At 45.1% G+C, this 27,165-nt stretch overlaps 1 protein-coding gene across 3 annotated transcripts in view; it reads right to left on the bottom strand.

Annotated features, from left to right (window-relative positions):
* TMEM132B (transmembrane protein 132B) overlaps positions 1-27,165 on the bottom strand; it is a 529,452-nt gene that overhangs the window by 329,976 nt on the left and 172,311 nt on the right. For 2 of the 3 annotated variants that reach the window (XM_055239058.2, XM_055239060.2), the window contains exon 2: positions 3,642-4,533. In XM_055239058.2, coding sequence (XP_055095033.1) covers positions 3,642-4,533 — 892 coding nt within the window. Of the gene's footprint in view, positions 1-3,641; positions 4,534-25,882; positions 25,898-27,165 lie in introns of those variants that run through there. The other variant, XM_055239062.2, reaches the window with a different exon arrangement.

The following is a 27,165-nucleotide window of genomic DNA, read 5'->3' as shown; positions in this document are numbered from 1 at the left end:
AAATCTTAGTGGGTTCCCTAAAGGAAGAGGCTGCTGGAGGGCTGCAGACTCACAATCCAAATTCCAAAGGCCCCAGAGATGCTATTTCCAGAAGTCTGATAGCTCACTGCTTGATTTTTCAAGGCCAAGTCAGAATTAAAGTCCATTTCAGCTCTAAAATTAACTTCTTGGAGAAAAAAGAAAAATACTTAAGGGGTTTCTACTTACCAAGAAGATAATACTCCAGGGCTTTCTACAGTCTGGATGTTGAGTCCTCTTCTAGTCTCATCCCTAAATGAATCTCCTCTTCCCTAAATTAACACTTAGCTCTGGCCTGACTGGGCCACACACAGCTGGGGGTGTGGCTGGTGCCCCTCCTTCTCTGTTAGAGGCAGGTGCCCCTCCTTGTCTGTAGAGGTCCCTACCTGTGTGACCCTGGACACGCTACTTAACTTCTCTGTGCCTCAAAAAAATGGGAATAATAATAGTACTTGCCTCTTTCAGTTGTCAGTTGACAGAGTTTAATGAGTTAATTCATGTAATGGACTTACCACATAGGCTGAACCATTCTAAGTCTCAATGAATGTCAGCTAATGCTGTGTATGCCACTGCCTGGCCTGAAATGCCTTTCCCAGACAGACTCCAAGGCTTTGCTGACCACCAGACCATCTGCCCTCCTTTTCCTCTAACTTCCCATCCAAAATATTATCTCTATATCAGGAGTAGCAAAGAAGTTTAGTCTTATGTGCCAACCCCCCACAGCAGTGATAGGGGCTGCCTGAAGGGGTGGGCTCAATGTCCTCCATGGCAGAGGGAGTGCTGAAGTGCTGCAGTTGATTGGTAATGTCTGCCATGGTAGAGGGAGGGCTGAGAGGAAGGGACAGTGAAGCCATCCCTTGGCCATTCTTGGCCTACAGCAAGCATATGGCACTGCCTTATATTAAAATAATCTCTGTGGGGTTGGATTTCAGGCTTTTCTAGTTTCTATGAGAGCCAAGAACTGGTTTTAAACACCCCACCCCTTCCAGTGGAATGACTAGCACAGGGCTCAGTCCACAACAAGTTTTGAATCAGTAACAGCCAAAGGCTAAATCAAGAGGCTCCAAACAGAATCTTGGCTTCTTCCAAGCTACAAAACCCACTTGGGATCTGCCAGAGCCTTGGAATCCTATTGGTGGGCATCTGAATAAGCACAACTCCAAAAAGGCATGATCAGCCTCAGTCAGGATTGGAAGGAGCACGCTAGACTCACAATGAATTCCCCCATTTCTCCTTCTTTGCATCTGTAAAGCAAGGATCGCTTATGTTGGAATTTATATGCCCACTTCCTGAATACCAGGGAAACAACCATAGGCTAACATTCACTGAGGACTCACAATTTGCCAGGCATTGTTCTAAGAACTTTATTAAATTATTTAATCTTTACCACCACCCCAGGAGATAGATTTCATCACTATCCCTGTCATACCAATGGGGAAACTAAGGTCCAGAGACATTAAGTGACTCGCCGAAGGGCACACAGCTGGTATATGGCAAAGCCACCACTGTCTCCTACTGATAACCATTTTTGTGAGGAAAATTAGGAAAAGATAGGCTTGTCCCCCAGCACATAGAAGTCTCCTACTTTTAGCAATCCTAAAACCAAATCTTCGTCATACAGATAGAAGCTGCTGACTCATTTTAACAAAGAATTATTTACTGCAGAGAAAGAAATTGTCTTAGAAAGCTCTTTCATATATTTAGAAGTTGGAATTCATTTACAAGGTTTCCACTGATATGCAGCATTGTAGGATTCTGCCTGACACATCAAACAGGGCAGGGATAGGGTCAGACTATCATGTGAGAGCCTTAAAAGCCCTCCTAAAGAGGAAGCACTTGAACCTCACAGTCTAGAACGCAGAGTTCTAGAACAGTTGTATTTAATCCTGGTTTCACAACAGATTTACTCGGGGAAGCCTTCAGAAAATATAGATGGCAGCAGGATCCTTGTTTTGTTCTGTCAATAGGGGGTGCTAGAGGGAGACTGGCAGGTGGAAGGTGGGAGAAGGAATTTTCTTCTCTTTTCATTGGCTTCCTATTTGCTTCTTGTTCTGATGAGTGGCACCCAGCCTTGCTGCTTCATGACAGCAGCTGCAATTCACTTCCATAATAGCAGATGAATCCAGTTTGCAGTATTTCCAACTATTGAAGAACCAGTTTTATGACTCCTAGCCCTGGTGACACCAGCACAAGCTGTGCCCTCTTCTCAGGGGTTTTAGTTGCTGCTCTACAGTGTCCCTGCTCCAAGCTCCAAGTTTTTGAAACTTTTAACTTCTTCCCTTATTCTCCCAGCTGGAGGGATGATAGCCGCTTTCTGCAGCTGCCTCTTCCCTAGTACCCTCAGTATTGCCTTCTTGACTTTTCAATTACCTAGTTAACATTTCTTTATACATAGTTAATGGTTCTTTATATTAAATTCTTGCTTTTAATATACTTACGTTGTCTCAGTCTCTTGGCTGGACTTTCTTTCCCCCAGTTTTGAACTGTTCCTTTGTCTGCCCCCAAATTCCACTCATCCTTCAAGATCTAGCTCAAAATGAAAACTTCTCTGCCCACTGCAACACACACAACTCTCATCTGTGAATTCCTATAGACTTTAGGGTCTCTGCTACTCAAGCTTCAACATGATCATATATTGCAGGGGTTGGCAAACCATGACCCCTGGGCTAAATTCAACCTTCTGTTTTTGTAACTAAAGTTTTATTGGAACCCAGTCATGCCCATTCATTTATGGCCACTTGCATGCTGCAACAGCAGAGTTGAGACATCACCAGAGAGACTACCTGGCCTATGACGTCTTTTTACCATGTGGCCCTTTCCAGAAGGTTTCTGACCCGTGGTCTGTTGTCTTGTGTGGGTCTCTATTTCATGTTTTGAATCTCTCACTACACTGGATACTGAGAACTGCAGAACTCTCGGCACATGACAACTCCATCCAAACCCACACACTAAAAATCTTTACCAAACTCTACTATGGCTTCTAGCAGCATAAGGCCAGCTTCCTAGGATCACTTTTGCACCTCTTATAGTACCTGCTTAAGAAAGCTCAGCATGGCCAGGGAAACTTCCCGTTTGTTCCAGCCAATGCACACCTGATGATAGGCCCCTGACCTCCCTTTCCTACGGCATTTATGAAAAAGGGCTTACAATTGTAAATATCTGTCTCTTGCAACTAAGAAGCATCCTCCCAAGCACCTGAGAGCAATTCTTCTGAAACAGGATCATCAGCAAGGACAGTGCCTCTGTCTCGCAGCCTCTGTGGGAAGATAAAATCCTAACTTTGATAACTGCCAGCCAGCAGACGCAGCTGGCCCCATTGCACTCACATTGCCCAACCCTTTGTACTATGTCGCTTCTCTGGCTCTATGGAAACTCCACTCTTCCCCATCCCTCATTCTCCCTTTAAAACACACAAATCACCTCTGCACAAATTGTAATGAAGCTCAGCTCTTTTACCTACTGTCCGTAGTTACTGAATAAAATCTGTTTTCACCACTTTAATGACCAGCTGTATTCATTTTTGACGATAGTCAGCAAATGATCAACACCCATTTTATTCATTGAAAATTCATTGATTACTAAGAGTTGGCTTCTGTTCCATCCCACCTGGCAAAGCCTCTTACCTAAGAGTGAACTGGTCTGCCACAGAGCTACTGGTCAGAGAGACCAAAAAGGTGGCCGTGTCCCCTTCCCGGACTAGATTCAGAGGCACCGAGATGACCACATTCTCGTCCAAGCTCACCAGGGACCACTTCAGATCATCTTGGGTTGGGTAGACCACCACACTCCCAATCCTCTCTCGGGCTGGAAATGCTTGCTGGGGGCTCTCCAGGCCTGAGTGGATATTGTTCTCCCACTTGCCTTCCTCCTCCAGAGGACACTGGCCAGCCTTGTCAGCTGGGTAGAGCGTGAAGAAGAGCTCCATCGCGGTGCCACCGAGCAGGGCTGGGATCTCCTCCTCCGGCTCCAGGTCCAGGCCTGAGCTGAACCACTCGGGCAGCAGCTCCAGCTCAGCCACACACAGCCCTGGGGCCCCTTGCAGCCGACAGCTGGCCGCCACTTCCCTGGCCTCAGGGAAAGCAAACATCTTGACACAGGGTAGATCTTCCGTGAGGTCGCTGTCATCCCAGCCCATGCCAGTGACGTAAAACAAGGTCTGCACTTTGGGTCTGTTGGAGTAGATGGAGCTGTCGAGGATGTGGGATTTCAATTTCCAGTTGAAGGGAAATTTGTCCATATTTCCAAAGGCTGTAGATGTCAACAGGAGCTCCTGGGGGATTATCTTCTCCACTGAAAATGGGCCATAGCTGGCATTGATAACAGGGGGTGTTCTGGCTCGGTAGATGAAGAATGGCTCCACCCGGGCCTGCAGACTGGAGTTCCTTGTGAGGTCTTGGTTGGCCTCTTTAAGGAAAAAGGACTCCTCTGCATTGGAGATGTGCAAGTTCGTAGGGAGGTAAGCAGGGAGCGAGGAGAACTTCTGCAGGCTATCCACAATCCCTCGACTCTCTGTCACTGCAAAAGAAAGGAAAGCAAAAGAATAAAACCGTGTTCTGAGATGTAATGAAATAAATGCAGTGCAGTCTCCACCCACCTCCCCAACAAACCGCCCACTGGCCACTGTTTCTCCCCCAGGTCTCATCACATGAAAGCCCTGTAATTATATAAAGTATGATCTTCAGGATCTTCCCAAAAAGACAGCACAGAGTGGGAAGGAACCCCATTTACCACTGATCCAATAGTCTTGGGGCTGAACAGTTATCTCTCTAAAGGGAAAACATTGCTTCTGCTGCTTGTGCAAAATCATAAACTCAAAAGATCATGGTCATCGTTGTTCACCTACCCCACAGACAAAAGGTTGTGTACCTACCAAGTCTACCAATCAGGCATTGCACCATTGTATGTGACATGTTAGTACCTCATTACTTTGATACTCATGCTGCTCTCTATCACTTCTATAAGTGCAATCTACGTGGACATGATGACATCTCCACAATTGTCATTGAAAAGATAGCGAAGCTACCGCTCAGCTTTTCTACTTCTAGAAATCTCTCCTTCCAAAATACCAATGAGAATGCACACAGGTTTATCTATCTACAAGGATGTTCACCACAGCATCATTTAGAATTGCAAACAAACAAACTTAAGAGCATATGTGCTGAGCCGGATGGCTGGATTTGAATCCTGGCTTTGCCACTTCCTAACTGAGCAACCTTCACCAAGTTACTTAGCCTCTCTGTGCCACAAATGTCCTCACATAAAGTAGGACATAAACATGAATTCTACCTTACTGGGTTGCGGCGAGGATTAGTGAGTTAATAAGTACAAAGCACAGCCAGGTGTGGTGGCTCACACCTGTAATCCCAGCATGTTGGGAAGCCAAGGCAGGTGGGTTGCTTGACCCCAAGAGTTCAAAACCAGCCTGAGCAAAACAGTGAGACCCTGTCTCTACAAAAAAAAAAAAAAAAAAACACGAAAATTATCCAGGCATGGTGGCATGTGCCTGTAGTCCCAACTACTTGGGAGGCTGAGGCAGGAGGATCTTGAACCCAAGAGGCGGAGATTGCAGTGAGCTGGGATTGCACCACTGCACTCCAATCTGAGCGACAGAACAAAACTCTGTCTCAAGAAAAAAATAAAATAAAATAAAATAAAGCACTTAGAACAATGCTGGCACGCAGGAATGTGCTGTCAATATTCACCCACAATTATTATTTTAATCCATGTTCAATATGTTGATCAACAGGAAACTAAATATTTTACAGTGAAATAATATGAAACTATTTTTTAAAATGAGGTAGAGCTATATAAACATACTTGAAAAGATGGCCACAATATGAAATTAAGGATAAAAAAAACTAAGTGTAAAAAAAAACCAAAAATCAAATGTGTCATATTTGATCCTTTTGGTAAAGTTTTAAAATTCTACATATGTATATGTAAATGTATATATTTATGTTTGTCTATAGAACCCAAAGGAGAAAGTTTTTGCTTTTTACTATTTATGTTTCTACTTTGTTTTAATTTGTTACAGCCATGTATTATTTTGTGAATTAAAACACACAGCACATATACATAAACATGTACATGTGAGTACATACATGTATGTGTGTTTCTTAACATGTTTCTTTCAAATGGGAAAACACAGACAGCAAAGACCCAACAGGCTTTTTCAAAGTGAAGACAGCCCACCGGGAACCAGGGTCAGCAAAGCAGGCCAAGGGCAGACTGAGATTTTTTTTTCTTTTGCCCTAAAATGAACCTCCACCACTGGAGTACTATTTTCCAACCAGTGCAGGAAGAAATGGCACCTGACCATGGCGCTTAAAATGCAGCATCCCAGAGGAGGAAACAGCAGAGAAATCTCACTCCATTCACTCTGGCTCCTGGTGACATGTTTTTCTGCAGCAATTACAAATTCTGCAAAATATAACTTCTATTGATTTAAACACTTTTTGGCCTGTTTGGGGCTGTCCTTGGTGAACGTTCCTTTTCTAGAGGGTGACAAAATTGTAATTAGATTGTGAAAAAGATACAGCCCACGTAGGGGCTGATGCATCCTTTTTCTAAGAAGGCATTCAGAAAGCAAGTTCTCCTCAAATGTCATCAACATGGCCAGTCCCTTGTTAGATTCATTACTCCAGCAGGGTAATTACTTACCTAAAAATATTTATTATTCACTTATTATCTTTCCAGCATTGTGGCAAGTAAAAATATTACCCGGACAATGCAGTCATGATTTCTGCCTCCAAGGAACTAGAGACTACGTTCAGCCAATCGGAAGCTCTGGAGGACACAGCTAACATTCAGAAAGCAATTCGGAAATTGGGCATTAAGATCCTTAAAAATACCCATCCCAGGAATTCACCTGGGAATTTGTTCTAAGGAAATGATCAAGAGATCAGGAAGGAGATTAATGTGCAAGTATGTTTATCGCAAGCATGATTTATAACAGCAACACACTGGAAGCAGCCCAAAAACCCATCATTAGGGAAATGATTAAATAAGTGATTAAAGCCACACTATGTGTGCGACATCAGACTGCCATCAAAACCATGATTTCAACAAATCTGTAGTGTCAAGAGAAAACACTTACAATATGTTAATTGAAAACGACCTCATAACTTCCTTTAAATTATCTCAAATCTATTTAAACACACGATATAGTCCCTTCCATAGTATAGACCTGGGTTTCCTCCAGAATGATGTCCATACAGGCTCGGCAGGATTTGGATCAAAAGATAGAGGAGGGAGAAATGATTTTGAAGAATTAGCCTCATCTAAAGGAAAGTTTTAGCTGCTGCCGCCACCAAGGGGCAATCTGTATTTTGACAATGTCAAGCAATGCAGAAGCACCTCTCCAGATGAAATTTAAATTAGTTCTTTTTGTCGTTGGTTTATTTCCCCTCTCCAAACCAGGAAGTTAAATTCAGGTGAATTTGCTCATGAATTACTTGGCAACAGGAACACCGTCAGCAGGGAAAGCCTGCCTTGTGCAGCATGACAATATCTTTCAGCTGGGCTACGCCTGCCTTGTGCAGCATGACAATATCTTTCAGCTGGGCTAAGCAGGCAACCAGACTTGGAAGTGAGTGGCTTGAATTTTACTTCTCATAAAATTTAGGGGAAGTCCAAGGTAAGGCTTAAATTCTGATTTATTTACAAATATGGAAAAGGAAATTAAAATAAATGCAAACTTTAATATGCTCTGTTTTCACTGTAGATTCTTTTACTGTTTATCTTTTATGTAGGTATTTTACACCTCTCAAAAATTGATTTACAAGAAATGTAAAGCTGCACCTTCTCTTCTTTATTGTAGCCAAAGCCTCCATTTTATCAGAAATAGCAGTGTAAGGTTTACACTCTTGTCCCACCATAACTCAAGCAAAATGCAATACAAATTTTGTCTGAAAGTGTATATGGAAAGCCATAAACATCAGCTACCAGAGCCTTATTCTGTCCTCATACCAGATTGCAACGAAATATAATATCTGAATTCAGGAGCATTTTATGAAGCCACGGGACTGTGTCCTGAGAAATACACTGAAAAGCTAACACTCTTCCCTTTAATCCCAAAATGTCACATACTAACACCATTCTTTTTTCCCACTGGCAGGTAGACCATGTGGCCCGCGTTCTGAATGTGAAATGAAGCCCTATTCAGTCTGCCGATTTCCTAGACAGGTATTTACCACTGGACAGAATGAGGTGGACCCTGACAGCAGGAAATGAGGAAGGCGCAATGAGGCCCAGCTGAAAAGAACTTCTCATCACTGCCCTCCTTATGAGCCAAGAAGACAGTCAAGTTCAGGTTCAGAGAAAACACAAGGTGCACCAGACAGATGCTCTGTGGCTAAAGGATGCTCCGACTCAAAATACCAATGGCAGATGGCTCCAAGGAAGCCCTAAAGACAGCCTCGGCAGGAAGAAAGGGGAGGAGATTAATATTACTCCTAGAATGAAGCAACTCACAGGGTGCTGGGAATCCAGGCAGGGACCCTGTGACCCAAACTGAGTGAGTGGATGTCACTGCTGTGCTTAGCACACGAAAAATATTCCTGGACGTGGACCTTAGTCAGCACTGGTGGGACATGAATCCCTGAACCCCAAGATGGTACAATGTGAACCTGCTACAACATGGGACACACTCAGAAATCAGTCCCTTTCACTGTTAGCTCCAGTCATGTCTGGGAGCTAACTTGCCAGTCTTGTGGCTACTGGTGACCCACTTAGGGTACAGGCCCACGACATTTCTGAGACTGAGTCTCCTCTAATTCATACAAAACAACTCAGGCATAGAGAGCCAGGCGTGGAAAGCTCTCTTTCCAGTGGGCCAGGTGGCCAGGTGGCCAGGTGACCAGGTCGCCAGGTCTTTGAAAAACACCGGGAAGAGAAACTCCTTACTGGTCTGTCAAAGTGTGGCCCTAAGAGATGATATAATTCACTACCACCTGGGTACCGCGGGAATAACCACAACCCTTACTGATTTCATGGTCGTGAAGGCCAGGAGCTAGAAGGAGGCCTTTGTCAGCATTAATATTAGTTCAGGTTGGTGTGGTAAATGTCATCTCTAGCGGCGGCGGAATGGACTAGAAAATCTTCCATGCTCTCTTCCACCCAGAGTTCTCCCATCTATTTCCACAACTCCACTTGGTGCTGTTTTCACATCATTCTCCTTGCCCTTACTTGCACTTGCTGGGGAAGCTCATCACCCACATGTGAGCAGAGAAGACTCCTTCTGGTCTGGATTTCTTAGCTCAGAGAGACCTTCTCTGAGCTGACCAGCAACTTCAGCCATTCCACTTACGCCAATGCAGTTCCTTGCATTGTATTATAGCAACGCAGGGAACTACATTTCCCAAGTTCCCTTGCTCTCTGCTTCTGTGTGTGTTCAGCCAATCGGAAGCTCTGGTACAAGACTGGAGGGTAGGAAGAGGGGAGAACCCAGGGTATTTCACCCTGTGTCTCTTCCCTGCAGAATTCACTGGCAGAAACTGCATCTCCTCTGTGGTTCTAACCCCCACCATGGTCCCAGTTCCCTGTGGCAGGTTCTAATGCTTAACCCAGCAGCTTCTGGGTTCTGATAACCTAACCTCTTCCCCTTTTCCCTCTAGCCCAAAAAGTGACAACAGCTTCCTGCTCATGCTGTTCTTAATTTCTAAATAACTTTACCATCCCCAGATGGTACTTTATCATCCCCAATTTGGTTTCTTAGATTTTCCAGCACCTGAGTAACTAATTCCCTTTATTAAATTCCCTCTGTAGAAGTAACTAGAGTGATTTGTTTTCCTGACTAAAGCATGACTACTATATCCAGTCACTCATCACTCCATCCTGCTATATTCCCTCAAAGCCATTATCACCATCTGAAATTAGCCTTTGAATTTTTCCTTGTTCGCTTGTTTACTATCCATTCTCTCTACTAAAATTCAGATACCATGAGAGAAGGGGCTTTGATGTCCAGTTTACTGCACAATCTCCAGTACCTAGCAGGAGAAATTAAATAGATATTTGCTGAATGAATGTCCATCAATTAAGACTGCCTTGGTTTAACGCTTGAGAGAATAAATCTCTCTGTGTTCCTTCTGAGTTTCTCTCTGGCTTCTTCCCAGGGTTGTTAATAGATACTGTTTTTATTAACACAACATTTGCCCATCACACTATCACTCCATTCATTTGGTCCTAAAATATCACACCACTGTGGTCACTAAGCTGGCAGCTATGTTTGCCAACCAAAGAGCTGCAATTCTCAAGTAGAAGGAGAAAATATCGCTTAAAGGGAGATGCACACCATTTACAGGCCAACACACCTAGGCATATTTACCAGTCATGCCAGTTGATTATCACAGCAGTTGTAAAATAAGTTGTGTTAGACTGTTTTTAAAAAATTATGAAACTGAGGCACAGAGAAATTAAGCAATTTGAACATGGTCAACGTTAGAATTCAAACCAGCTCTATCCAATTCCAAAGGCTTTCCACTTTCTCGTATTACCTGAGGGCCTACCTAGCCTGGCGGTTCTACAATGAGGCCAAGGAGTTAACCATTTGAAGGTCATGTGAAGGAGCCGCAGCTTAATGCTCACAAGGCCAGGTTCATGGACACAATCCCCGTACACCCAGTGAGGTTTTCATTGCTCCATGGTCACATGGGAGACTGTATCTCCCATCCCAGGTACCTGTTACCAGTCTGGATTCTCAGGTAGAGCAGGAAAATAGGTACAGCTGACCCAGAGCATCTCAACCCAGCTGCTAGCAAAACAGCCAGTGATCCCTGCCTTTAAGACAGTAATAAAGATGGAAAAACATTACTACCTATAAACCATCTTACATATCCTGGAGCCTCAGGAGGAACAGCCTATGCAACAATTTGGGCCAAATGCTCTTGAATTAAGGTGATCATTCATTAATAACAGCTGTGGTGAGGTGATACTGTAAATTCCCAGTTTGCTCGTACCTCCAGCTGTATCCCTTTATTGTACCCTGGAGAACAGACCCTTCCACACCTCAGCATTTGAAACACGATTCATTCATTATAGAATCAAAAAAGAAAGGTAGCAAATACTTGACTACTGAATTCCAAAGCCACCAGTATAAAAGCAAGATGCAAGAAGTCAGGTGAGTCTCCACTTTTCTCAACTACATAAAACACATCATGGCCTGAGAAAGAAGAAGAGACACTACAGACAGGCAAGCATGAGGCCACCAGTGCCAGCCGGTCATCAGGCAGGAGGCATCAGGCAGGAGTGACACTTGCCTTTTGTCCTAAGATTCTTCTCAACCCTCAAGCTGAGCAGCCCTGCTTGGCCAACCTGGGGCTCACAGTAACAGGAAGCAGATATGAAGCAGACAGGAAGCAGATGAAGGGCAAATAGGAAGCCAGCAGCAAACGGGAAGCAGACAGGGAGAAACAGGAAGTGGAAAGGAATCAGACACAGAACAAAAAGGAAGAAGCAGATAGGTTCCTGCTCCGAGCTCCAGCCTTGCAGTTGCCTCTATCTTCCCTTATTGCCAGGACCTAAGAAGGAACAGCTGGCCAAGGGTGGGTTTGCAGAGACCCAACCCCAGCATCAAACACCAGAGAATAGAAGAGCAAGTTTAAAACTTAGAGCCTATAATAACTGGCACATCCCATTTAACAGAGGAGGAAACTGAGGCATGGGGTGAGGGGAGTTAAATTACACAGTTAGTAAATGATGGTGGCAGGACAGGAATCCTAGAAAACTGGCTCTATGATGTGCACTGCTAACCATCCCTGTACAGCCTCACATTAAAGAAGGTGAAGGGAGAATTCTTATTCCTAGAACTTCAGGGTGATCCATAACTCCTTCTTGGTCCAGAAGGATACATGAAGATCCTAGAGAGGTGTATAAAGTAAAAACCTAAAAGGTGGAAGTCTTAGATAAAAAGTCAGAATCCAGAGTGGCTTGTCTCTATCAGAGTCCACAGAATGGCTTTAAGTATCATGAAAAACACCTAGGTATTATAGTTTGCAGAACTACCAACAAAATAGAGAATATAGGCATAACATCAGGTCTGAGGAAGGAAGAGAAGGAAGTTAGTTTGGACACATTTGAGTGAAGGTAAAGGGAAGACTGGTAGAGAGACAGCTGAAAATATGAGATCATGGGATTCAGGGGAAGTGGACCCCTAATTTATCTCCCCACAAAAGTAAGCTCCTTTTACACAACATGCTACATCATCAACTACCTCTGTATTCTCTAAGACAAGGATTCTCAACCCTGGCTGCATGGTGAATGTATATATTATACTTAGGACCTGCCCCCTCAGAGTTTCTTCAGATGGTCTCAAGTGGGGCTCAGTATTTTTCTATGTTCGCTAGATGATTCAAATGAACAGCAGTAGAAAAAAGCTCATGGACACTACTGAGTAAACAGTAGGTGCTTTGTGTATACTCATAAAAATGAATAATAAGGGCAAGGAGAGCCACCCTTGAGGGCAAGTCTTGGATCATGTGCCAGCAAGTCCATAAAATGTTAGAGGCAACTTTATAAATTAAAACAACAAAAAAGATAAAATATTTAAAAATAAGGGCAAAGGGAAAACAAGAATTATCATTATCATCATCATTTATATATACTAAGCATTTTGCGGGTATTAAAATCATTATCGTCATTAAGTCATCATTTACTTAATCATCGTAATACAAACACTATTCTAAGCATTTTATAGGTATTAACTTTTAATTCTGATAATCTTTTGATTATGAGGATTTAGTTTTTATCCCCACTCATAGATGAGAAAACTGAGGCACAGAGCAGTTACGTGACTTGCCTAAGATCACACAGCTAGTAAGTGGCAGAGGTGGAATTTGACCCAGGCAGTTTAGCTCCAGGCAGAGTTCTCACTATTAGCCACTATGTTCTGCTGCCACAGGAAAGCTCAAGCAAGCAAAATCTACATTGTAAGAGTGTAATCAGTGACTAAAGGGAACTGCATATGTGGCTCTGAATTGCCCAGCTCTCAAAGCACAAGACTAGGTCGCTATTTGGACACTGTCCATAAGATGAAAGCAAGAAGCAAAGCTTTTCCTGGCTCTAAGAGAAGTTCCTCTGTTGAGTGCTCCCAACTGGCCCCTGCAGGGCACAACATCATTCCCACAATACACTGTGAGCTTCTGAGGGTGCCTCCTATGGTGGGCTCCATGTAAAATGGGCCTATAACAACTATGGACAATGAAGCAAAAGCAGTTTTCCAGAGGGCCCAGCGGTGTGTGCCAAGACCACTGACAGCTTTTGGATAGTCTAGCTTAACAGAAAAAGAAAATCCAGAATGTGATTCTAGAAAACCCGACATTGTACACTCTCCTCCTGAATGTGCTTTCTTCCCAAACCAGGCAAGGCTTTTAGAAAGAGTCAGGTGGCAGAGTACTTGAGATTATATTCTGAGGCTACAAATATTTTACAGAGACAGTTGAAGGCAAATGCACACAATTTGAAACATAACAAAGAATACCAACCTCTTCTGTCATAATTTCCACCACTGTGTTATGCTGAGAAAGTCCTCCTCCATATCCCAGGATCAAATAGACACTACCTACACTTTTGCTTGGTTTCTGTGCATGGGTATGTATAGATGGGTGTGTCTCTTCATTTTTACACTTAATTCTTGAATCTACCTGAAATCTCTACTGGTGTATAATGTGAAGTGAGAATCTGATAAAGTTGAAAATTAGCACGCACTGAATTCAGACAATAGAAAGATTTTGTTTGACTTCGCAGTTTGGGTTTATTTTAATTGAATTTGAATGCTTTGTGTCAGGGTGCACACACATTTTTCACTATTCTCCAATTCACTAACACCCACTTACACCTACTCTTTTCATTCATTTCTGGTACGTGCCTCAGCCTTGATCTTAGAAATTGATTTCCCAAATAGCTAGCCACTTTGTCCAAACTGTGTTTGTATAATTTATCTCTCTGCCAATGATTTCTAATGCTTTCTGATTATGTTGTTAAGACCTGATACATGCTCAAGTCTACTTGTGATTTATTTATTTAACTTCTTTGCTGTGTGACCACACTCATACGAATACATTGTAGCTGAAATTAATGTGGATTTACAATACAGTTTATTATGTAGGAGTGTTATGGACTGAATTGTACCTCCTCCCAAATTCCTATGTTCAAGTCCTAACCCTTGGCACCTCAGAATGTGACTGTATTTTGGGACAGGGTCTTTCAAGAGGCAATATAGCTAAAATAAGGCCATTGGCGGGGGCAAATATTTTATCACATGCTGTAGCTAGCTCCTCTGTCTTCTCACGTTGTGTTCTCAGCGTGTAACTTTGCTCCTGCTGGTTACACAGTGGCTGCTCTATCTCCACCCCTCTCAGGACACACCAACACCCACACTTGGATGCCTCACATTTCTCTGGAAGGTTAATTGTCCTTAGAGAACAGTTGCCTTTTTGAAGAGCTACTGGGGTGAAGTACCAAGCATTTTGCCTTTTACTGAGGATGGGGGCATTGAAAGGAGGTCTGCCTGGAATGGGTGTCCTATCTTCAGAATTTAGTTACTCCTCTTGCTTGCAGCCGTTTTCATGCTGTCCTTGCTCTATTTGCCAACATGGGGCCAAGAGCCCCCAGTTCAATAGGACTGGCGTCCTCATAAGACGAGGAAATTAGAACACGGACACACACAGGGAAGACCATGTGGTGGCATAGGATGCAGGCGGCCATCTACAAGCCAAGAGAGGCCTCAGAAGAAACCAAACCTGCTAGCACCTTGATCTTGGACTTCCAGCCTCCAGAATTGTGAGAAAATAAATTTCTGCTGTTTAAGTGGCCCAATATGTGGTACTTTGTTATGGCAGCCCTAGCAAACTCATACAGAGGCATTGTTGTTCTTTATCAAAATCCTATTAGCTAGACTTCCCTGCTTTCCATCTTCCAAGTTAACTTTAGAATCATATGGTCAAGTTGCCCATGCCAAAACTCAAATGGACTGTTAGCTGGAGGTGAGGATCTGCACATTGAGAGTGTGGATGCCTTTCAACTTCCTGCCACATTTTTCTATGTATTTTCAAGTTTTCTAGAATGAACATGTGCTGCTTATTCAATCTAAGAGAAATATTGACATTCTTCCTTCAAAAAGAAAGATATGGAATTTAATTTTAAGTAGCAGACTGAGCATACTCATTCCCTCCATCTCCACAGAAACCCAAATGAAATAAAAGCATGAAAGTACAAAAAGGAAGAAACCTATTATCAAGAGAAATGGAGGAAGGATATCTGCAAATAAAATACTTCAACAAATTTAAGAAAGAGAATAAGTGGATAAAAGTGTGTTGACGGGCAGGACAGCAGAGGAAACCTTGGACTAGAACATTCTGCATGTGCTGCCAAGGATCAAGGGGCTACTCTGCCCACTGGAGCCCAGAGGGGCTCCTGGCTACCTGCTGGCACGTACAGTGAGGACAGCTGTGAAACTGGAGCTGCAAAAAAGGAGAGTAACTAGATTCTGTAGATGAGACACCCACTCCAGGCAGACCTTCTTCCAATGCCCCCATCCTCAGTAAAAGGCAGAATGCTTCACACTTCTCCCCAGTAGCTCTTCAAAAACGCAACTCCTCTCTAAGGACATTGAGTTAACCCTCCAGAGAAATGTGAGGCATCCAAGTATGGGTGTTGGTGCTGCATCCTGAGAGGGATGGAGACACAGCAGCCACTGTGCAACCAGGAGGAACAAAGGTACACGCTGAGGACACAACGCGAGAAGACAGAGAGCTGGCCACAGCATGGGATCAAATAAAAAATAAGATCAAATCCTACTCGCCTAAGCCACTGTGGCCAGGGTTTCTGTTACTTGCAGCCAAACACAATCCTAAATGATAAGAAAAGAGAAGTACATGGCAGAGTGCCTGGCCCAAAGTAAGTAGGAAATAAATATGTGTTGAAAGAATAAATGAATCAATGGAATAAAGTTGATATTTTTAATGCAAGTTAAGTAAAAACAATTAAAATGTGAAAAAGGGAAGAAGGTGTGTAAATTAGCTAAATCCTCATCTTTTATAGAGAGAGCACTGCTGTCTACATTTATTCACTCAAGAAGTCAAGGTAGATGAATCATTATAGAAGTCATCACCAGAAGAACTAAAACCAGAAATGGCTAGAAGTGGTGGACTTTCGGGAAGGAGATCAAGGATATAGAGGAATGGAAGACTATGGCCTTTCTTTCAAAGTTATTCTGTGCCATTTTAATTTCATCATCTGCATGCATGACTTTGAGGATGAGAAGCCTTTGTGTGCAGGAGCCCAAACCTAGCTAAACAGTGGAAGATAGCATAGAACAGAATACTGGAAATTTGAGTGTAGGGATGAGGGGAGAACACCCTTAATCTAGATAACAAGACATTATTGGGCCTGTGGGTGGATGGCTACCTGTCAAGGGGGAGGAAATAAAAAACTTCCTTGTCGACCGTATTGCATATGGCTGCCCAGGCAGGGACTGTCCCAGCCTCTCCTGTATCCACGTGTGGCCACAAGATTTCTTCTTGAAAGAGGAGCAGGAGTGTCACATATCACATTAAAGCCAAAATAGGTAGCTTTTACCTTCCACCAGTGAGAAGCAGGAAACACTGAAGCCCTAGGGCATGAGAAAGCCATCAGCTGGAAGGAGCGCAGGCCCTGGAACCTCCACGCGAGGAAAGCTGCCTGCCAAACATGAACACCCACACTAGATGTGTGCAGGAAGCAATCTTTTGTTGTGTTAAGCCACTCCTAGGAGTTTATGTATCACAGCAGATAGTGATAACCAACTAAACCAACATGGCATTGGCTTACGATTTGGACAGCAGTGGTCCCGCCCCTTCTAAAAAGTGGAAACAAATTGCAGAGCACTTCCTTAATGTAAACTGTGTTTTTGTGAGCAAGGAGGAGATAAAGACACTCAGAGAAACAAAAGTGAAGAGCTGTTCAGCCAACATGAGAGATTTCCATGCTGTGCCAGATGCAGGGGGAGCATTATTAAATGGATCATATAGATTACTTAGTGACAGGAATTTTGACCTCCTATAGGCACCATCAGCTGTTAAACAGTAGGAAATTTTGATGACCTTGTTCTAATTTCCATTTATATTTATTCTAAATTGGACACCTTGGAGATTGTTTAAATAAGACAGGAAAATTCAGTGAGTAATCTTGACAGCTCTGCCACTGTGTGATTGGGAAGCAGCTGAGGCTTACAAGAGGCAGAGAGACACCTGGGCTGGAGCCCCGGGTCTGCCCTCAGTTCAATTTATGTACCAAGGCAAGTCACTTCATCCTCCAATTCAATTTCCCTCTGTGTCAAATGGGGTGTCACCTGCTGCCAGGTGCATCAGGGACACACCATGAGGTAACCCAGTGGTGTGACTTGTTATTGTGCAACTGCATGTATAGGAATGTCAAAGGTGGTGCCTCTGCAGACTTCTCACTAATTCAGACTTGCTTTTCCTTCATCTGTTCATTACTGAAATCGAAAATGATTCTTTCATTTCCCAGAATGAAATGAAAGAATGCAAACCATGCAAGTCTAAACAAAATTGGAATTTAAGGTCAGTCATAGCTGGGACAGGCTGGCTTCAGGTCTGGCTGGATTCAGCAGTGAAGCAATGTCATCACTGTGCATCTTCACAAATGTCCTTTGAGGGAATGGTTAAAGAAGCCTCGGTACCTATGTTGGGTGGAACACTACTCGGCAGTAAAGAGGAGCAAATGATGGACACACAGCATCATGAATAAGTCCCAAATACATCATGCTGAGCAAAAGAAGGCAACCTCAGAAAGCCACATGCTGTCCAAGTGCACTTACATAACACTCTAGAAAAATCGAACCAGAGGGATGAAGAACACATCGGTGACTGCCAGACAGAAGGGGCTGGAAAGAGTTTGACTTCAAAATTTTAAACAAGGGAATTGGAAGAGGGGTGATGGAGCTCTTCTGTGTCCTGACCGTGCTGATGCTTACACAACTCTATGCATTTGCCAAAAACTTACAGTGCTCTATACCAAAAAGAGTGAAATGTACTGAAAATAATTTTTTGCCTTTGAGGGGGAGTCTTGCTCTGTCGCCTACGCTGGAGTGCAGTGGCGCGATCTCGGCTCACTGCCACCTCCCCCTCCCAGATTCAAGCGATTCTCCTTCCTCAGCCTCCCAAGTAGCTGGGATTACAGGCATCTGCCACCATACCTGGCTAATGTTTGTATTTTTAGTAGAGACGGGGTTTCGCCATGCTAGCCAGGCTGGTCTTGAACTCCTGACCTCAAGTGATCCTTTCACCTCAGCTGCCCAAAGTGCTGGGATTACGGGCATGAGCCACCGTGCCTGGCCAAAAATAAATTTTAAAGTAATTTTTTAAGATGCATTTTCCCCCATCACCCTGCTCTGTCTTCTACAAAGCTGACTTTATTCTCCACGTCACAGTGAGATCAGCATTTTCAAGCTTCACATTCTCCTTCTAAAATCCAGTGAGAACTAGTGGAAGTCTATTTATCAAAATTACAGGGGAAACCCTCAGTGCATCTCATTGTCTATGACAGGGCATTTGCCCATCCCTGAACAAATCACTGTGGCCAGGGGGAAGCCTGTTATCATTGGCTCAGCCAGTGTCATGTGCCCCTCCCCAGGAGCCTGGAGGTAGAATCAGCTTTAGCTGAATAGGAGAGGCGGGGGTGGTTCCCCAAAGAATCATCATGGGGTCATTTCAACAAAAAGAACAAGGGAATTCTAGGTAGGAAACAACAAAACAAAATCTCTATTTTTCAAATAAAACAATTTACAACAAGTCAGTACAGATTTCTTCCTGCCAGCACTACTCTCAACACCATAGGTGTTGCAAAAGAAAAGTCAGGACCATGCCTGGGGTCAGAAACCAGACATTTGATCAATCACCCTGCAGAAACGTGTTACCTTTGCAATTTGACATACTGTGTTCAAAACACAAGTTGGAGATTCTGAACCCAGGGCCTAAAATAAACCAACATTCGCTGAAGGGCTAATCTGTTTACTTAAGGATCCCAAGTCTTCAGAAGTGATCTCAGCGGGCAGGGACAAAACAGAAGTAGACTCAGGGCCGGCTTCATGTCATGCAAACTGCATTCCAGGGCCGCACGCTCAGAAGGAACCGTGCTCTGCCTAATGCCGTGCTGCCATGCTCTTCACCTCTGAAATTCTTAGAGTTGCGTCTTTGAACTCGTGCTTTGTAAGTGAAGTCCAATGAGACGGTCGTGCATGGCACAGAAGCAGAGGAGAAATGTGCAGTACGCTTGCCTGCTGTTTGCTCCTTGCTGCACGATTTGCATATAGCATTCACAGTGCCCCATAAGCATCATGGTCCCAGTAGATCCATTATGCGTGGAACTCAGCAAGACTCAAAGCGAGTATAGGTGAGCGTGTTGCATCCATGACAGCTAAACAGGGGCACTGACAGCTCGGAGAAACCAGGCTGCCCATTCAAACCAGAACTTGCTTCAAAGGCAGAAAAAAGGCAAAGACGTTCTACAAAACACAACAAACCAAGGAACCCTGTCAGGTCCTTTATTCCTGTTACTTCCTGTATTCCTTCCAGCCACTTAACCGCTGAAAAGGAAGACACAGAAGGAACAGCAAAGATCAGAAAACCCCTAGCTCCTCTCCTTTCAGTCCTTCCTCACCCACCAGGAGGCGAAGGGAGAGGTCTGGTAGAAGGAGTATCACGAGGTGAGATGAGAAAGTGCTGAGGTAGTTCTGGGCAGCGTTTCCACTGTCCTGGTAGCAATGATATACCCATGCTCGCACGAGCTATGAAATATGGATTGTGTAACTGACAATTCTGCATATGTGTTAATTGCTCTTGTATTTGCATTTAAAACTGATATCACATAATAAAAAGATAAATGATAAAATTCATACTAATGATTTAAGATTTTAATTTTTCTTTTTCAGAATGGCCTTAAATAGCAAGTAAAAACACCGTGACAAGTTGAAAGAGGGGCCCCAGAAGGAAGGAAAAGGGCTTTTTATTTTCATACTTTTCATGGCATTTTTTCCCTGATTTTGGAACAAGGGGCTGAATTTTCATTTTTCCCTGAGCACTGCAAATTATGTAGCCAGCCCTGAGGACATGTGAGTTAACCCAGCAGAAATATAACCATGCCACAATCCCTAACTTTCTCCCAACACTTAGGCCAGAGGTTAAAAAAGCAGGCTCCAGGGACAGTATCTGGGTCACAGACATATTTTTATTTGACCTACTCAGTGATTTTCTAAAAACTGAATTAGTCGCACAAAAATCCAGATTTCTGACTTTTCTTTAAAGATACAATAAGCTTTGACTAGGCTGTGCATGCATTCTTACCCGGCAGTAATCAGCTAGAGCAGCAGAGTCACTGCTGCTCTTTAGCTAGCACCTGCATCCTAAAGCTCACCACAGTCCCCACCATTCCCTGTCGCCCCATTCCAGCTCTCACACTCACATATATCCCGTCTGCCCTCCGGTCCACTTTCTGAGAATGTGAGGAGGGCAGAGCTGGAAGGGGAAGACAGAATTCTAGGTTGAAACAGCTTCAGACTTAGACATTTATTCTTCATGAATGTAATTAATTCTATTTGCCTTATGTAGTGGGTTGAGTAATGTCCCCCCAAAAAGATATTTTCCAGGTTCTAACCCATGGTTACCTGTAAATGTCACCTTACTTGGAAATAGAGCCTTTGCCAATGCAATTAAGGATTTCAAGATGAGCTCATTGGATGACATAAGTCCACCCACCCTAAAACCAATGACAGACGTCCTTATAAGAGAAAGGACAGGGAGACTTGAGACACACAGAGACATAGGAGAAGGCCACATGAAGACAGGGGAAGAGACTGGGCGGATGTGTCTACAAGCCAAGGAACGCCAAAGATCACTGGCAACACCAGAAGCTGGAAAACCGGCCTGGGACAGCGCCTCCCGCAGTCTTCAGAGGAATCAACAGGGCAACACTTTGGTTCACCTCCAGAATGTGTGAGAATCAGTGTCTGTTGTTTTAAGCCACCGAGTTAGTGGTAACTTATTACAACACCCACAGGAAACTAATGCACATTATAAACAATAAAACATCATTCATCCTGGCTAGTTTGGGCCATCCAAAATCTCTCGGAAAAATATCTTTTGTTCTCTTTCTTGTTTTTTGTTTTTTAAGGCAGTTCATTATTTTCCAACACACAAAGTAACTAGAGAAAGGAAAAACTAATATTGTCCAGTCTTAGTGGCTGTTCCAAAGAGAACCCGCTTTAGTGAATCTGTAAGACGAGTTTTTAAGGGTTAAGTGTTTAAACAGCATGACCTCAGATGCCTTCAACATCCCTTTTACAATTCTGTTGAATCTCCAAGTGCTTGGAAACCCCTTTTCACCTACCAAAGCACTCTACTGTCTTAAAAAAAAAAAAAAAAAAAAGCCAACTCTCTGAATTAATTTCTCAGATCACATAAGGGTCCCTGTGACACAGGAAGTGTAGAGCTAGGAAGAAATGCAGTGGGTGGAGGGCACAGCCTGCTTCTGAGGAGCTGCACTTAATTGAGAAAAGAAGACAAAAGTCTGTGGGAAAAAAAATTGATAAAGAATGAAAGAAAGTAAAATATGTATTGTTCACTTGCCTGATACAAGAGTTGCCAGATCTCAGAGGAAGAAGAGATGAATAATTGGCTGGCAATTATCACAAGCTTATCAGTAGCATCCAATACATAAAATAATAATAACAATAATAGTCATTGCTAGGAATTTGTCACATATTTACTGAGTGCCAGTCACTGTTCTAACTACATTAACATGTATAAACATACTAAGTAACATGTTCTGATACATGTATTAACATGTTTTAAATGTATTAACATATATTAGCTCTTTAGACATTTATTCTTTACACAATCCTATGAGCTAGAGTATTATTTTCACATGGTATATTAATACTATTATATAATTATTACCTAAATAAATTTGGGCAGGGCTCAGTGGCTCATGTCTATAATCCCAGCACTTTGGGATGGCTTGAGGTCAGGAGTTAAAGAGAAGCCTGGGCAACAAGTGAGACCTCATCTCTACAAAAAAAAATGTAAAAAAAAAAAAAAAAAAAAACAGGCATGACAGCAAGTGTCTGTAGTCCCAGCTACTTGAGAAGCTGAGGTGGGAGGATCGTTTGAGCCCAGGCGGTCGTGGCTGCAGTGAACCGAGATTACGCCACTACACTCCAGCCTGGGCGACAGAGCAACACCGCATCTCCAAATCTATCAAATACGTTGTAATAATATAGCCATTTTATAGATTCAAAAATGAAGGCACAGAGATATCAAAAAACTTGCCTAAGGTCACACAGCCCATAAGGGATGCAGCAAGAGTGGGCCCCAGAGTGTGGGCTTTAACCCCTGCTCTGCCGGGTCCTGGCATCTATGCGGCTCCTGCTCCTCTTCCGCCTGGGGAGAGACTCAGCTCCTTCCTGGTGAGCCGCGTGTGAGCTGGTTCCAGATTTCACCCGGAGCACGGGGCTCAGATGCTGCTTTTAACCATAGTGCGACCTCGAAACCCGTGGACTAAAAGCCACGGAGAACTCGGGAAAGAAACAGCACCTCCCCTTCACACAGACCCCAGGGCTACACCGTGGACCCCACCCTGGGTAAAAACCCTTAACAGCAGCCTTGGGAATGTTGGTGCGGAGGAAAAATACAAAGCCTCAGTCTCCTTTTCCTGGAATGCAATTCAGAGCTTATCCTATGTCGCTCAGAGTCAGCGGAGGACGGAGCGGACTCCTGGGACAGCACCGCGGAGGAGGGGACCGAGCCCGGACTGAGCCCACCCGGGCCAGGCCCTCCCCGGCGCTGTCCCCGCCCCACTCCCAGTCCGGCTCCCTCCTCCGCAGACCCCAGGCCTCGCGGGCAACACCGCCACCCAGTGGCCGCCGCCGCCAGCGCTGCACGAGGAGCCGGTGGTGCATCCCTCCCCCTTCCAGAGATGAAACCCCGATTTGGGGCTGTTTAGGGCAATCTGGGGACTTTCACCAAGGCCCACTGCTGCTTTCCAACAGAAACCCCTTAAACAAAGCGCGACTACTCTCTAGGACCAGATTCTTTGTTTGCAAATCACACAAACCCAAACTAGGATAGGCTTAGGGGAGAAAGGGAGTCCCTGTCCCCAAACCACCAGCGGGGACAGAGGAGACCACGGGCGGCAGCCAGCACCCTGTGGGTTCTCTGTGCTCCGGAAGAACATGAAATCCTATTTGGAAGCAGGGACGCACCCACACCACACGCATCCCATGACCCAGAGAAACACCTGGGTTTTCCATCAGTCCAGCGTGACACAGATCGTCGGACCACAGGGACGGCCGCTGAACAATGGCCACAGGCTGCCAGCAGGGCCACTGTATTGAAACCCTCTCTCCCCTTCCCTTTGTCCACTTCCCTCACCCTGAGAAATCACAAAGTGGAGAACTGGTTTTTGCCTGTATCTGTTGCATTCCTTCCAGTAAAGATCAGGTAGTTTTATGAAAGGGCTTTTCTTCCCTTTGTGTTCAGAGGTTTTCACTCCACGGGGAAAATCTCTCTAGTCCCTGGCTTGAAAGCCGTTCCTGTTGTTACCTTTCATTGGCCACCTGAGTGTCAAGGGGCCAGGGTGGGGGGAACACTTTAAAAGGCCAATCTCAAGAGAGATGAATACAGCCTGTGTCGGTGACAACGAGTGGCTTGGGCACAAAGCCACGACAGCTCTGAGACATCTGTTGGGGAATCGTCCCAGGGAGGTAACCAGCCCATTGTCCCACCTCGTTCCAGCCAAAAGCCATTCAGACCTTATCATCCTCCTCAAGTCAGTGCCTCATAGGACCCCAGACCCAAGGGTGGAGGGAGCTTGGGTTCTAGAGAAGGAGGCTTGGGCTAGAAAGTCAGCCTGCCTCTTGCCTGGCTGGGCTGCCTGGTGAGTGACTCAGCCCTACTTAGCAAGACAGGAATACCATCTGCCTCCTGGGGTTCTGTCACATTCAATGGGATGGATCAGGCACACTCATTTGTCTAAGTCAGCTTGGCCAGCTATAACAAATCCATCATAGGCTGGAAGGCTTCAACAACAGACATTCATTTCTCACAGTTCTAGAGGCTGGAAGACCAAGATCAAGGTGCCAGCAGATTTGATGTCTGGTGCATGCCTTCTTCCTTATGGACACACATTCTTGCCGTATCCTCACATGAGGGAGGAAGCACTGGTGCTTCTTCCTCTACTTATAAAAGCACTCATGGGGGCCCCACCCTCGCAACCTCACCTAAATCTAATTACCCCTCAAGGGCTCCACCTCCTGATACCATCACATTGGAAATTAGGGCTTCAGCAAATACGTTTTGGGGTGGGAGAGAATGCAAACATTCAGTCCATAACAGTGTTCATTCAGTACCCATTAAGAGCCAGTCCTGTGCCCAGCACTGAAGTTGCAGGGAGAATAGAGCAACGCAGCCCTGTTCTCACAGAGTTTAGTCTAGTTTGGAGCTGAAGAATGAACAAGCCATTCCAGTAAAGAAAAGCGAGAGTCATGAGGACAAATGTACCGAGGAGAGGCCCCAGTGCAGTCTGGATGGAGCCAGAGAAAACAGGACCTGTAGTTCACTGAATGGTGCCCCCAAAACACATCCACCTGGAACCTTACTTGGAAATGGGGTCTTTGATGATGTAAGCAGGTCATATTGGATAAAGGCAGACTTTAAATCCAATGACTGGTGACCTTAGAAGCAGAAGAGAGAATAGAGACAGGGAAGGTCATGTGAAAATGAAGTGAGAGACTGGAGTGATGGGGCCACAAGCCAAGGAATGCCTGGAGCCACCAGAAGCTGAAGAGGCAGGAAGGATCCTCCCTCCCCTAGAGCCTTCAGAGCAAGTATGGCTCTGCCAACACCTTGATTTTGGACATCTGCCCTTCAAAAGAGAATAAATGCATGATGGATGCCCCAGGAGACTAACACAGTAGCCGAAGGACACGTGGAATAGCCAGGTCCCAGGTGGGGAAGAAGGCTCCCAGCAGAGGAAACAGCATGGGCAGGAGAACACAGAACCCTGCTGCAGCTGCGAGGGTCTGGTGGCTGGGCAGGGGTGAGGGCACCGTGCTGGGCTGGAAAGGGAGGAAAGGACACATCCTTCAGGGCTGGCAGAGGCCACTGCATTGTGTTTGGACTTTTTCCCGGGGTAACGGGAAGCCACCTGAGCGACTGGGCTCCCAGGTTCACGGCACCATTTGATATAACACGGTTAAGACATCACTCTGCTATTATGGAGAATGGACTAAAAGCAGGAAAGGCCAAGACAGGGAAATGAATGCGATGGCCCAGCCCCGAGGGGAGGGTGACTTTGTTTAACAAACGGGCCAAAGACGATCCTTGTAGACTGGCCCCAGGTTTACTTCTTCAGTGTAGGCTAGGGCCATCCATTCTCCAAGACCCCCGGTGCCAAAATCAAAATCTTACACAACCCATTGTTTTAAATGTAGCCCAAAGAAGCAGACTTTTAGCTAAGTAGAGCCCGCCTGCTTTATATATCCTGAGAAACTACACCCAGCGTCTGCCAGCCACAGATTTTTTTTAAAACTTTGGGCCACAGAAGACCCCAGGCATCTGCTGCCCCTTAGAGCCCTCTGGCCCAGAGGCACCCCATGGTCCTGCTGTGTGATGTGGACACTTAAGCCCCCTCTCTAGCTCTCCTTTTCCCCAGGAGTTCCTTCTTCCCTTCTTGGTTGGCTGGTGGCCCAGGTGATGGCCACAGTCTCTGGAAGGTCTCCTGCTGTAGGAGACATCCCCCGCATGCAACCTGTCAACATGCTGCCCAGGTGAAAAAGCTCACTCTTCCTGATCGGGCCTGAAATCCTCAAACTCACCACAGCCTCTACTGCAGACAGGGCCACCAGGATGGAGAGGAAATGAAGAGATACTGGTAGGACTTGGACATCAATTAGCTATGATGGGAGGGGAGAGGGTGCTGAGAGAGGGAAGAAAAGACAAAGAGGCATTTTGAGCTTAGTCTTGGGCACAAGGGTGGACCCGTCACTGGGACAAGGGAGGTGGGTATTTGGGAGAAGGTGATGAGCTCTGCTTGGGATGTATTTAGTTTTTGATATTTGTGGGCCCCCATGTAGAAATGAGTTAGATGCTGATGCTGGAGCTCAGGAGAGACCTGTGAGCTAGAGGGAGATTTGGGTGTCAGCAGAAGAGAGGTGGTGACAGAAGCCATTGGAAAAAGTGCCCCAAAGAGAAACATGCAGAGTGGGAAAAAGAGGAGGGAAAGAGCCTTGGTGGAGAGAGGCTTTGGTGGAGAGAGGTTTTGGTGGAAGGGTCTGGCAGAGGGCAAGCCTGCACAGAAGGCTCAGGGGGCATCCAGGGAGAGAGAGGGAAGGGAGAGCAGGTGCCTGTGTTGTTAGAGAAGGCAGGGAGACCCTGGGGAGACGAGAATGAGGGAGGCATCACTCCCATCAGTGCCACTGAGCCGCAAAAAGCCAAGCCTGGAGAAGTGGCCCCTGCATGTGGCAATAGCTTTGGCGGCCTCGGTGGACAGTTTCAATGCTAACAGGGTGGCAAGAAGCATGATGAGTGAGCAGGACAAGAGGAAGGGGTGCACGGAGAACAAGCAACTCTTTCAAGAAGTTTGCTGCAAAGGGAGAATCTGAACAGGACATAGTGAAACCTCCCCTTGGGTCTGGTCCCATCCCTGTCCTGGTTGCACCAGGCCATTCCCTTCCGACCTCCCCCGGTACAGACAGCAGTGGTGTCCATTCTGGATGCTGCACCAAACATTTCCCATAGAGTCTGGAGCTGAGGCGAGGGCACCAAATCTTCAGCTTTATTCAACACCCCCCAGTTCCTAATTCCCACCTCCCCCCATCAAACAGCATTAAGCGGATGTTTACCATACAGGTTGCCAGGACAACGGAATGTCAGAGCTCATATGCTCCATTTTGAGCTTATATCGTTTTCATTGGAAACAGGTCAGCAAGGAGGGCAAGTGGCTTTTTCAACCAAGTCTGGAATACTGACGGGGCCTGTCCAGCCTGAGACCGGTCACTTCGGAATAGAGTAATTCTCCTCCCCAAAAGCAATCAATAGATCACACAATGACTCTTCTGAAGCTCAAAGGCACGGGGACAGGCCAAGTGCCGAGCTCCTC

Source organism: Symphalangus syndactylus, chromosome 13 (genome assembly GCF_028878055.3).
Source record: "Symphalangus syndactylus isolate Jambi chromosome 13, NHGRI_mSymSyn1-v2.1_pri, whole genome shotgun sequence".
Classification (NCBI taxonomy): Eukaryota; Metazoa; Chordata; class Mammalia; order Primates; family Hylobatidae; genus Symphalangus; species Symphalangus syndactylus.
Note: the sequence above shows the minus strand (reverse complement) of the source record. Positions and strands in the feature narration are given on the sequence as shown.